Source organism: Oncorhynchus gorbuscha, linkage group LG09, assembly GCF_021184085.1.
Source record: "Oncorhynchus gorbuscha isolate QuinsamMale2020 ecotype Even-year linkage group LG09, OgorEven_v1.0, whole genome shotgun sequence".
Taxonomy (NCBI): domain Eukaryota; kingdom Metazoa; phylum Chordata; class Actinopteri; order Salmoniformes; family Salmonidae; genus Oncorhynchus; species Oncorhynchus gorbuscha.
In genome coordinates this window covers 73,253,982-73,267,573 of record NC_060181.1, presented here as the reverse complement: position 1 = coordinate 73,267,573, position 13,592 = coordinate 73,253,982, and the positions used below count along the sequence as shown (strand labels likewise).

The window sequence follows — 13,592 nt, the reverse complement described above, 5'->3', positions numbered from 1 at the left end:
CCCATCCAACTACCTCATCACCATATTGTTATTTATATTGCCCCTTTGCACCCCAATATCACTACTTTGCACACATCTTCTGCACATCTATCACCCCAGTGTTTAATTTCCCATACTGTAATAATTTCGCCACTATGGCCTATTTATTGCCTTACCCCTCTTATCCTACTTACATTTACATTTACATTTACATTTAAGTCATTTAGCAGACGCTCTTATCCAGAGCGACTTACAAATTGGTGCATTCACCTTATGACATCCAGTGGAACAACCACTTTACAATAGTGCATCTAAATATTTTAAGGGGGGGGGGTGAGAAGGATTACTTTATCCTATCCTAGGTATTCCTTAAAGAGGTGGGGTTTCAGGTGTCTCCGGAAGGTGGTGATTGACTCCGCTGTCCTGGCGTCGTGAGGGAGTTTGTTCCACCATTGGGGAGCCAGAGCAGCGAACAGTTTTGACTGAGCTGAGCGGGAACTGTACTTCCTCAGTGGTAGGGAGGCGAGCAGGCCAGAGGTGGATGAACGCAGTGCCCTTATTTGGGTGTAGGGCCTGATCAGAGCCTGGAGGTACTGAGGTGCCGTTCCCCTCACAGCTCCGTAGGCAAGCACCATGGTCTTGTAGCGGATGCGAGCTTCAACTGGAAGCCAGTGGAGAGAGCGGAGGAGCGGGGTGACGTGAGACGTACTTCATTTGCACACACTGTATATAGACTTTCTCTATTGTATTATTGACGGTATGTTTGTTTATTCCATGTGTAACTCTGTGTTGTTTGTGTCGCACTGCTTTACTTTATCTTGGCCAGGTCACAGTTGTAAATGAGAACTTGTTTTCAACTAGCCTACCTGGTTAAATAAAGGTGAACTTTAAAAAAGAGTGCCAAGTCTAGTTCCACGAGGCTTCTAAACAGCTTCTACTCCCAAGCCATAAGACTCCTGAACACCTAATCAAGTGGCTACTCAGACTATTTGCATTGCCCCCCCCCCTCTTTTACACTGTTGCTACTCTCTGCTGTTATCATCTATGCATAGTCACTTTAAGAACTCTACCTACATGTACATATTACCTCAAATATCCTGTGCCCCCGCACATTGACTCTGTACCACTACCCCCCGTATATAGTCTCACTATTGTTATTTTACTGCTGCTCTTTAATTACTTGTTACCTTTATTTCTTACACTTATAAGTATTTTTTAAAACTGCATTGCTGGTTAGGGGCTCGTAAGTAAGCATTTCACTGTAAGGTTGTATTTGGCGCATGTGACTAATACGATTTGATTTGAGATACCACTGTCATCTCTGATGTCCTAACCTCCCGGTTTTTCCCCAGATACCAGTGTCATCTCTGGTGTCCTTTGTAGAGGCTCTAGAGTTGGGCTACAGCAAACACAGAAACCCCTACCATAACCTGATCCACGCTGCCGACGTCACACAGACAGCACACTATCTGATGCTCCACACTGGCATCATGGTCAGTCTCACATGCACACTCACACACACATGCAGGTTGGTGCAATAGGGATGCAATGAATCCCCCCCCCCAGCATAATAGACAGATCAAAGGACAGGATTCTGATTGTGTTTCTTGTTACATTTACTCTCTGTCTCTCTAGCACTGGCTCACTGAACTGGACATCCTAGCCATGGTGTTTGCTGCAGCTATTCATGACTTTGAACACACTGGGACAACCAACAACTTTCACATTCAGACCAGGTGTGTATCAGTATTCTTCCTGAAGTTTCCTACAAACGGTGCAAACTTCTACTTCTTTCAGTAGGCATTTTTATTCCTGAACACTTAGCTACTGTACCTAATGGACATATGATTAATTATGATTTATTCCTGAATTCCTGAACACTTAGCTACTGTACCTAATGTACATATTATTTTTTATTATTTATCCCTGAACACTTAGCTACTGTACCTAATGGACATATTATTTATTATTTTGTATTCCTGAATTCCTGAACACTTAGCTACTGTACCTAATGGACATATTATTTATTATTTTTTATTCCTGAACACTTAGCTGTTGTACCTAATGGACATATTATTTATTATTTTGTATTCCTGAATTCCTGAACACTTAGCTACTGTACCTAATGGACATATTATTTATTTCCATTTTCATTCATTCCATACTAACAATATTAATGTTAAACTGACGATTTCCTTATAATTGTACAGCTTTTGCCTCCTAGACAGACAGACAGACAGTGCAGTCAGTCTGACCCTGACTAATGAATGCCAATGGAGCCTTAAGGGAACATGGCCATATAAAGAGCCCATTTAAGTGAAGGCACCCATTTAAAGAACCCGTTAAAATGAAGTGCACAATGAGAATACTCAAAATTGCAGCACTGACCTCAGTGATAAGGGATAGCAGAGAGAGAGAGAGAGAGAGAGAGGAGTCCTTTAGTTTAAACCCTTCATTACCTCTGCATGACTCTCTAGTCTAATAAAAATTGATCAGAAAGGCTACTCGTATTTTAGAAATGAGGGGTTGTTGTGAAATGGACAATGAAGGTATTTAGTAAACTTTCCCTCTCTGATTATTTTCAATCTCCAAACTGTCCTAGCACTGGAGTAAAGTACTACCAACTGTCCTAGCACTGGAATAAAGTACTACTAACTGCCCTAGCACTGGAGTAAAGTACTACTAACTATCCTAGCACTGGAATAAAGTACTACTAACTGTCCTAGCACTGGAATAAAGTACTACTAACTGTCCTAGCACTGGAATAAAGTACTACTAACTGTCCTAGCACTGGAAAAAAGTACTACTAACTGTCCTAGCACTGGAATAAAGTACTACTAACTGTCCTAGCACTGGAGTAAAGTACTACTAACTGTCCTAGCACTGGAGTAAAGTACTACAAACTGCCCTAGCACTGGAGTAAAGTACTACAAACCGCCCTAGCACTGGAGTAAAGTACTACAAACTGCCCTAGCACTGGAGTAAAATACTACTAACTGTCCTAGCACTGGAATAAAGTACTACTAACTGTCCTAGCACTGGAGTAAAGTACTACAAACTGCCCTAGCACTGGAGTAATGTACAAGTAACTGTCATTTAGTTTTTCTGATTTGACTTATAATACAATTTAGAAAAAAAATAAAATATTATTTGTCTCAGAACAACTACTTTCTGATGTGGCCCTGTTCTGCATTAGGACAATCTGGAATTCTCATTTCGCTACCATCACATTTACATTTTAGTCATTCGGAGTGACCTACAGGAGTAATTAGGGTAAAGTGCCTTGCTCAAGGGTACTTCAACAGAATTTGCACCTTGTTGGCTCGGGGATTCAAACAAGCAACCTTTCGCTAGGCTACCTGCCACCCCATCTCAAATATCCACCATCGCTATCGTATCATAATCGCTGTAGTAATTTCTAAACTGGTTGAAATTAAATAATTTCAACCAGCTTTGCCTGCTAGTTACTGTTGCCATACAGGTTGGCTACCTGGTAAAGTAATCTTGCCTGAGAACCGCCATGCAGCACAATGACTAATCACACGGTGATCCAGACCTTCTCTTTCCCCTTCTCTTCCTCTCTCCAGGTCAGAGGTGGCCATCCTGTACAATGACCGGTCAGTCCTGGAGAACCACCATGTCAGTGCTGCGTACAGACTTATGCAAGAGGATGAGATGAACATACTGGTCAACCTGTCAAAAGATGACTGGCGGTGAGTTAAGAAGGTCAAAAGTGCTTTATAATATACATTTGGTTAAGAGATTGAGATCACCACTTCAAAGAACGTAGGGGCTAGTACTGTAATATAACCTAGATACTTAGCCTTTACTTTAGGTTTGGATTCGAATGTGGTGTGGTGTGGCATGTCAGGCCTAAATCCCTGTCATTTGCGTGACGAGAAGACGGAGAAAAAGAGGACGGCAGTCGGGCTGCCTTTTAAGAATTCATAGGCAATCGAATAAACCCCCATCCCCTTCCATCCTACTAGCTAACATGCAATCATTGAAAAATAAAATCGACGACCAACGTGGAAGATTAAACTACCGACGAGACATTAAAAACTGTAATCTTATGCTTCACGGAGTCGTGGCTGAACAACATCATTATCAACATACTCTGCATCGGCAGGATAGAACAGCTATGTCTGGTAAGACAAGGGGGAGGGAGGGGGGGAATAAGTATATTTGTAAACAACAGCTGATGCACGATATTTAAGGAAGTCTTGAGGTTTTGCTCACCTGAGGTAGAGTATTTCATGATAAGCTGTAGACCACACTATCTACCTAGAGTGTTTATCTGTAATTTCCATAGCTGTCTACATACCACCACAGACCGATGCTTGCACTAAGACCGCAACTCAATGAGCTGTGTCCTGGCATAAGCAAACAGGAAAAAGCTCATCGAGGTGGCGCTCCTAGTGGCCGGGGACTTTAATGCAGGGAAACTTAAATCCGTTTTACCAAATTTCTATCAGCATTTAAATGTGCAACCAGAGCAGAAATAAAACTCTAGACCACCTGTACTCCACACACGGAGACATTTACAAAGCTCTCCCTAGCTCTGCATTTGGCAAATCTGACCATAATTATATTCTCCTGATTCCTGCTTACAAGCCAAAATTAAAGCAGGAAGCACCAGTGACTCGGTCAAGACAAATGTGGTCAGATGTAGCAGATGCTAAGCTACAGGTCTATTTTGCTAGCACAGACTGGAATATGTTCTGGGATTCTTCCGATGGCATTGTATCATAGGTACACTTCAACTGTGAGAGATGGAATCTGGAATCCAGAAAATCACATTGTATGATTTTTAAGTAATTAATTTGCATTTTATTGCATGACATAAGTATTTGATCACCTATCAACCAGTAAGAATTCCGGCTCTCACAGACCTGTTAGTTTTTCTTTAAGAAGCCCTCCTGTTCTCCACTCATTACCTGTATTAACTGCACCTGTTTGAACTCGTTACCTGTATAAAAGACACCTGTCCACACACTCAATCAAACAGACTCCAACCTCTCCACAATGGCCATGACCAGGTAGCTGTGTAAGGACATCAGGGATAAAATTGTAGACCTGCACAAGGCTGGGATGGACTACAGGACAATAGGCAGTTGAAATGTACCTATGATAAAAATTACAGACCTATACATGCTTTGTAAGTAGGGAAACCTGCAAAATCGGCAGTGTATCAAATACTTGTTCTCCCCACTGTACACACCCCAACGAGAAGCAGGATTACAGGCAACATCCGCACAGAGCTAAAGGCTAGAGCTGCCGCTTTCAAGGAATGTGACTCTAACACGGAAGCTTATAAGAAATCCCGCTATGCACTCCGGAGGAACAATATAACAGGCAAAGCGTCAATACAGGACTAAGATTGAATCGTACTACACCGGCTCCGACGCTCGTCGGATGTGTCAGGGCTTGCAAACCATTTCAGACTACAAAGGGAAGTACAGCCGAGAGCTGCCCAGTGACACGAGCCTACCAGACGAGATAAACTACTTCTAGGCTCGCTTCGAAGCAAATAACACTGAAACATGGATGAGAGCACCAGCTGTTCCGGACGACTGTGTGATCACTCTCTCCGCAGCCGATGTGAGTAAGACCTTTAACCAGGTCAACATTCACACGGCCGCAGGGCCAGACGGATTACCAGGACTTGTACTGCAAGCATGTGCTGACCAACTGGCAAGTGTCTTCATTGACATTTTCAACCTCTCCTTGTCTGAGTCTGTAATACCAACATGTTTTAAGCAGACCACCATAGTCCCTGTGCACAATACCGCTAAGGTAACCTGCCTAAATGAATACCAACCCGTAGCACTCGCGTCTGTAGCCATGACGTGCTTTGAAAGGCTGGCGATGCCTCACATCCACACCATTATTCCAGAAACCCTAGCCCGACTCCAATTTGCATACCGCTCTAACAGACCCACATATGATGCCGTCTCTATTGCACTCCACACTGCCCTTTCCCACCTGGACAAAAGGAACACCTATGTGAGAATGCTGTACATTGACTACAGCTCAGCGTTCAACACCATAGTGCCTTCAAAGCTCATCAATAAGCTAAGAACCCTGGGACTAAACACCTCCCTCTGCAACTTGATCCTGGACTTCCTGATGGGCCATCCCCAATTGGTATGGGTAGGTAGCAACACAGCCGCCACGCTGATCCTCCCCACAGGGGCCCCTCAGGGGTGCGTGTTCAGTCCCCTCGTGTACTCCCTGTTCACTTATGACTGCACGGCCAGGCACAACTCCAACACCATCATTACGTTTGCCGATGACGCAACAGTGATGGGCCTGATTACCGACAACAACGAGACAACCTATTGGGAGGAGATCAGAGACCTGACCGTGTGGTACCACGACAACAACCTCTCCCTCAACGTGATCAAGACAAAGGAGATTGTGGACTGCAGGAAAAAGAGGACCGAGCATGCCCCATTCTCATCCATGGGGCTGCAGTGGAGCAGGTTGAGAGTTTCCAGCTCCTTGGTGTCTACATCACCAACAAACTAACACGGTCCAAGCACACCAAGACAGTCGTGAAGAGGGAACGACAATACCTATTCCCCCCTCAGGAGACTGAAAAGCTGCACCAACTGCTCGGCCTCCAAGACTGCAAGGCACTACGTACGGCCCAGTACATCACCGGGACCAAGCTTCCTGCCATCCAGGGCCTCTATACTAGGCAGTGTCAGAGGAAGGCCCTAAAAATTGTCAGACACTATTCTCTCTGCTACCGCATGGCAGGAGTGCCAAGTCTAGGTCCAAGAGGCTTCTAAACAGCGTTTACCCCCAAGCCATAAGACTCCTGAACATCTAATCAAGTGGCTACCCAGACTATTTGCATTGCCCCCCCCACCACGTCTTTCACGCAGCTGCTACTCTCTGTTATTACCTATGCATAGTCACTTTATTAACCTACATGTACATATTACCTCAATTATCTCGACTAACCGGTGCCCCCGCACATGGACTCTGTACCGGTACCCCCTGTATATAGTCTCGCTATTGTTATTTTACTGCTACTCTTTAATTTCTTGTTCCTTTTCTTATTCTTGTTCATAATTTTTAAACTGTATTGTTGGTTAGGGGCTTGTAAGTAAACATTCTAAGGTCTACACCTGTTGTTTTCGGCGTATGTGACTAATACAATTGAATGTCAACACAAGACTATTATATATACTATTTCACATTCAGTCTATCAGTGATTTTGGAAAGTCCCACAGGCTCACATCCATCATTAGGTACTGTAAAGAAATGCTATGCTTGATGTTGTTGGAAGTGGAAGTGGTGCTAGACATCACACTGTGTTCTTGTCCTGGAGAATCGAAGACCAGCTGGAGTGGAGGCTAGGTGGAAACGGACTCTGTTTTCCTGTGTTTTCAGAGAGGTGTGGACCCTGGTGATTGAGATGGTGATGAGTACAGACGTCCTGCCATCTCTCTAACCTGTCTGTGTCTGTCAGAGAGCTACAGACCCTGGTGATTGAGATGGTGATGAGTAGACATCCTGCCATCTCTCTAACCTGTCTGTGTCTGTGTCTGTCATAGAGCTTACAGACCCTGGTGATTGAGATGGTGGTGAGTACAGACATCCTGCCATCTCTCTAACCTGTCTGTCTGTCAGAGAGCTACAGACCCTGGTGATTGAGATGGTGATGAGTAGACATCCTGCCATCTCTCTAACCTGTCTGTGTCTGTGTCTGTCAGAGAGCTACAGACCCTGGTGATTGAGATGGTGATGAGTACAGACGTCCTGCCATCTCTCTAACCTGTCTGTGTCTGTGTCTGTCAGAGAGCTACAGATCCTGGTGATTGAGATGGTGATGAGTACAGACGTCCTGCCATCTCTCTAACCTGTCTGTGTCTGTGTCTGTCAGAGAGCTACAGACCCTGGTGATTGAGATGGTGATGAGTACAGACGTCCTGCCATCTCTCTAACCTGTCTGTGTCTGTGTCTGTCAGAGAGCTACAGACCCTGGTGATTGAGATGGTGATGAGTAGACATCCTGCCATCTGTCTAACCGGTCTGTGTCTGTGTCTGTCAGAGAGCTACAGACCCTGGTGATTGAGATGGTGGTGAGTACAGACGTCCTGCCATCTCTCTAACCTGTCTGTGTCTGTGTTTGTCAGAGAGCTGCGGACCCTGGTGATTGAGATGGTGATGAGTACAGACGTCCTGCCATCTCTCTAACCTGTCTGTGTCTGTCAGAGAGCTGCGGACCCTGGTGATTGAGATGGTGATGAGTACAGACGTCCTGCCATCTCTCTAACCTGTCTGTGTCTGTGTTTGTCAGAGAGCTGCGGACCCTGGTGATTGAGATGGTGATGAGTAGACATCCTGCCATCTCTCTAACCTGTCTGTGTCTGTGTCTGTCAGAGAGCTACAGACCCTGGGGATTGAGATGGTGATGAGTACAGACGTCCTGCCATCTCTCTAACCTGTCTGTGTCTATGTTTGTCAGAGAGCTGCGGACCCTGGTGATTGAGATGGTGATGAGTACAGACATGTCCTGCCATTTCCAGCAGATCAAAAGCATGAGGAACGCCCTGCAGCAGCCTGAGGGGTGAGTGGACTGTCTTTGGACCCTGACCTATGACCCCTAACCTCTGAACCCTTAACCCTGGCTCTCTGGACCATGCCTTTCTTTCAAGTTTTTATGTCACATGCACAAGTACAGTGAAATGTCGTTCTTGCAAACTCAAAGCCCAACAATGAAATAATCATGAACAATGTTATACTAGAAAAAACTATCATGAGAAATAAGAATAAGAAATACAAAGTAAGCATACTATAAACAGTACAGGAAATATTTCAAAAGTCAGTTCCTATACCATAGTGTATGTTCATGTTTTTTGTATTTAACCTTTATTTAACTAGGCAAGTCAGTTAAGAACAAATTCTTATTTACAATGACGGCCAAACCTGGACGACACTGGGACAACTGTGCACCGCCCTATGGGACTCCAAATCACGGTCGGTTGTGATACAGTCTGGAATCAAACCAGGGTGTCTGTAGTGACACCTCTAGCACTGAGATGCAGTTCCTTAGACCGCTGTTCCTTAGGCCACTTGGGAGCCCATGTGCCTATTTTGTATAGGGGTAAGGTGACTCGGCAACAGGATAATGATTAGCAGCAGCTTGCATGTGAGTGGGTGTGTAGAGTCAGTATAATGTATGTGCATATTATGTGTGAGTGAGTGAGTAAATTATGGAGCGAGTGTTTGTGTGTGTGTTTGAGTGACAGTTTGAGTGTGTAGGGCCCTGTGAGTGTGCAACGCTCAATATAGATACAAGGTAAACTCGGTCCATGTAGCAATTTTGTTTGCTATTTATCAGTCGTATTGCTTAGGGATAGAAGCTGTTCAAGAGCCTGTTGGTGTCAGTACTTGTTGCCATGCTGCTGCAGAGAAAATAGTCTATGGCTAAGGTGATTGGGGTCTTTGACAATTTCTGGGCTTTCTTTTCACACTGCCTGATACAGAGGTCCTGGATGGCAGAGAGCTCGGCCCAGTGATATACTGGGCTGTCCGCACAACCCTCTGTAGCGCCATGTGATTGATGGGCGGTGCTGTTGCCATACCAAGCAGTGATGCAGCCAGTCAATATGCTCTCAATGGTGCAGCTGTAGAACCTTTTCAGGATTTGAGGGCCCATTCCCAAACCTTTTCAACCTCCTGAGAGGGAAGAGGCACTGTCATGCCTTCTTCACGACTGCACGTGTGTGTTTGGACCATTTTAAGTCTTTAGTGATTTGCACACTTGGGAACTTGAAGCTGTCTACATGCTCCACTGCCGCCCCATCAATGTGGATGGGAGCATGCTCGTCCCCCCATTTCCTGTAGTCCACAATCAGATCCTTGGTTTTGGTGATGTTGAGGGAGAGGTTGTTGCTTCAGCACAACACTGTCAGGTCACTGACCTCCTCCCTGTAGGCCTACCAACGTTGTGTCGAAAGCAAACTTGATAATGGTTTTGGAGTTATTCGTGGGTGAAAAGGGAGTACAAGAGAGGACTAAGCACACACCCTTGTGGCACCCCTGTGTTAAGGCTCAGCGTGGTGGAGGTGATGCTGACTACCCTCCCCACCTGGTGTCGGCCCATCAGATTGTCCAGGATCCAGTTGCAGAGGGGGGCGTTCAGACCCAGAGTCCTAAGCTTGGTGACGAGCTTGGAGGGGATAATGGTGTTGAACACTGAGCTGTAGTCAATAAACAGCATTTTCACATAGGTGTTCCTCTTATCTAGGTGGGTGAGGGCAATGTGGAGAGCAATTGAGATTGCGTCAATAGATCTGTTGGGGCGGTATGCAAATTGGAGTGGGTCTAGGGTGTCTGGGATGGTGGAGTTAATGAGTGCCATAACCAGCCTCTCAAAGCACTTCATGATTACAGATGTGTGAGCTAGAGGGCAGTAATCATTGGGGTGTGAAGCCTTAGAGTTCTTAGGAACAGGGATGACTGTGGTCATCTTAAAACATGTGGGGATTACAGACAGGGACAAGAAGAGGTTGAAAATTACAGTGAATATGCCTGCCAGCTGTTCTGCGCATACTCTGAGAATGCGCCCTAGAACGTGCCTTCAATCCTATATGTTTGTGTGTGTGAGTGCGTCACTCTTTCTCAGTGTATAATTTTGTGTGTTAGCTGATGTACCGTTGTATCTACAGAGTAGACAAGGCTAAAGCCCTATCTCTGATGCTGCATGCAGCTGACATCAGTCACCCAGCCAAGGCCTGGAAGCTGCACTACCGATGGACACAGGCCCTGATGGAGGAGTTCTTCAGACAGGTACAGTACCAACATAGTCCCACCACTAGTGTGTAGTCACTGACAGAAACCATGGAAGAGGGAAACTTGAGTGTTTCAGCACTGTATTCTGTATGTATCCAATCCTAATTAAACTTGTATTGTTAAGGAGATGGGACACAATTCTGATAGCTTCAGGGATATCTTCACTCAGATGAACTGGTTATGTTATACAGAGCATTATGGGTATTGTAGTACACAATGCTAAAGTATACAGTAACCTGCCATTCTACATTGGTATGGTTACCAAGGCTGGTGTTGTTGATTTCTTACAGGGCGATAAAGAGGTTGAGTTAGGGCTGCCATTCTCTCCTCTGTGTGATCGTAAAGCTACCATGATCGCACAGTCACAAATAGGTGAGCATCACACCCTGTTATTGGCCTCACTGTGAGCGGTTTCATTCAGGATGGGTTTGTATTCTCCGACAGGCCATAGCTCAAATGGGCCACCATGTGGACATTTGAGAAAGTATTTAATATTTTTCCCTTGATATGATAAAGCATGGGAATCTACACTGCCTGTCTTCATAAATTATTGTTACATCACACACACGTTTTACTCCTGTTTCTCTGAAAATGATCATCTTCAGTGTGAGCGCGTCATGCCTGATTTTCTTCTTAAATGTTTGTCTGTCTCGCAGGGTTCATTGACTTCATAGTGGAACCCACATTCTCTGTGTTGGTGGACACGACCGAGAAGATCATTACCCCTCTAATAGAGGATACCTTAAAGTCACATGACACTGGCGTACGCAGGTCAAGGTGGGACACATTCCTAATATTATACATACTATGACCCTGCTGGTCATCTATGAACATTTGAACATCTTGGCTATGTTCTGTTATAATCTCCACCCGGCACAGGCAGAAGAGGACTGGCCACCCCTCATAACCTGGATCCTCTCTAGGTTTATTCCTAGGTTCTGGCCTTTCTCGGGAGTTTTTCCTAGCCACCCTGTTTCTTCACCTGCATTGCTTGCTGTTTGGGATTTTAGGCTGAGTTTCTGTACAGCACTTTCTGACATCAGCTGATGTAAGAAGGGCTTTATAAATACATTTCGTTGATTGATTTGAAATCACAGTTTTCCCAGTTTAACATGTCTGACAGAATCAACATGCATCAGTAGGCTTATCACTTTCTCGATCTTCAGTCTCTATGGTCGATCGAAGTTGTGGAATAAGCAACCAAGTCTTACTCCAGTAATTTCGGTTCTATTTAATTGATGTCCATATTAGGACAGCCTCACAAGGAGTCGGTGTCATATATTTGACAGAATAGACTGTTTCTATTCTGTTGCTCAGTTTGACGGGTAGTGGGTCGGTGACGGTGGTGGAGTCAGTCCAGAAACATAGTGGCCGAGGATCCAGCCAAGGGGTTGACCAGGGGCTCACTACAGACTATAGCCTGACTGGCATCGACCTGAAACGGGTCAGACACACATTGGCAGAGGTCATCCAACACAACAAAGACCGATGGAAGGAGCTCTCTGTACAAGGTATAGTTGTCTTTTTGTTGTTGCTATTCATCTTTTTCTTCCTCGTCTTCTTCAGTCTCCTGAATACCTTTCCTTCTTTCAGTGTTATGTTCTTTACATTGTCATAAGTCTATGTATGACATTAGATGTTCTTTTTGCTGGTGTTCTTGTTTCCTCAGAGTTGGCGAGTAAAGAGCGAGCTGAGTTGAACACTGACCCAGAGGAGATGGAGGAGTCCCAGATGAAAACAGAGGTTACATTGACTCACACCAGCCCTGAGAGACACAGCCAGGAGCTCCAATCGGAGCCCTTCGATGAACTGATGAACAACACAAACTTCAATAACTCTTCCCAGGAGGACTCGGAGCTGGACCACCATCCCCACAGTTCTCTGTCCCTGTGTGAGGATAAAGAGACAACATCACCTGGCTCCATCTCTCCTGAACACCTACCATGGAACGGTAGGAATGTTAGCTAGCGATATGATACATGACACAATATACAATACAACAAATGCAACATAATGTAGTGCAACATAACAGAACACAGTACAATATCACAGTGAAACCTACCAATGTCATGTGTTTTTATAATACTGTGTCCTGTCAGTAGGCTATAGCTATGTAGTATTTCTCTCATCTCTATAATCGTATTGTCAGTCACAACGATCTGTGACCAAGTGTCCAAGAGAGAACTGCGGAGTGGAGGGTTGTCAAGGTTACAGCTGTGTGATGCTGTGTTGTCATGGTAACTGTTGTTGCTTGCAGGAGCAGGCCCTGGGGAAGTCCTTGAGTCAGGGGAGGAGTCTCTTCAGAGCCCTTGATTCTGATAAGCTACCCAACAATGTTGCCACTTCCTGATTTTTATTCTACTTTACCTTTATGTAACGAGGAAAGTCAGTTAAGAACAAATTCTTATTTACAATGATGGCCGATCCCAGCCAAACCCTAACGACACTGGGCCAATTGTGTGCCGCCCCTGATTCACCATATTTGTTTGTTAGCTTTTTTTATTGTACATTTGTTCTGATTGATTTTATTTCCAGTCTGTTATTGTATTGTTATTTATTAAAGATGGGGATCTTCTTGCTCCTCTTTGCATCGTAAGTAGTTTTTGTCTATATTCATTCTCTCTTCTATTTTAGATGTTTTTGTATGGTACACTAGGTCGATCACGGTTCTTAATTGCAACAGTGTGTGTTCTCTCTTGATCTCATGCTAGACAAACATAGTTTACCCTAGAGTAGAACTGGAATGGTTGCCGACAGTTACACACACACATTGAGTATGATTGGTTGTGCAGTGCCTAATA

The 13,592-nt window shown here is 44.7% G+C and overlaps 1 protein-coding gene across 5 annotated transcripts in view; it reads left to right on the top strand.

Annotated features, from left to right (window-relative positions):
• LOC124044034 (calcium/calmodulin-dependent 3',5'-cyclic nucleotide phosphodiesterase 1A-like) overlaps window positions 1-13,387 on the top strand; it is a 76,137-nt gene extending 62,750 nt beyond the window's left edge. For all 5 annotated transcript variants that reach the window (XM_046363352.1, XM_046363349.1, XM_046363348.1 and 2 more), the window contains 10 exons: window positions 1,332-1,472; window positions 1,615-1,715; window positions 3,567-3,692; window positions 8,462-8,563; window positions 10,668-10,788; window positions 11,082-11,163; window positions 11,448-11,568; window positions 12,109-12,302; window positions 12,461-12,742; window positions 13,049-13,387. In XM_046363352.1, coding sequence (XP_046219308.1) covers window positions 1,332-1,472; window positions 1,615-1,715; window positions 3,567-3,692; window positions 8,462-8,563; window positions 10,668-10,788; window positions 11,082-11,163; window positions 11,448-11,568; window positions 12,109-12,302; window positions 12,461-12,742; window positions 13,049-13,104 — 1,326 coding nt within the window. In that variant the 3' untranslated portion in view covers window positions 13,105-13,387. The remainder of the gene's footprint in view (window positions 1-1,331; window positions 1,473-1,614; window positions 1,716-3,566; window positions 3,693-8,461; window positions 8,564-10,667; window positions 10,789-11,081; window positions 11,164-11,447; window positions 11,569-12,108; window positions 12,303-12,460; window positions 12,743-13,048) is intronic.
• Window positions 13,388-13,592: the final 205 nt, after the last annotated feature.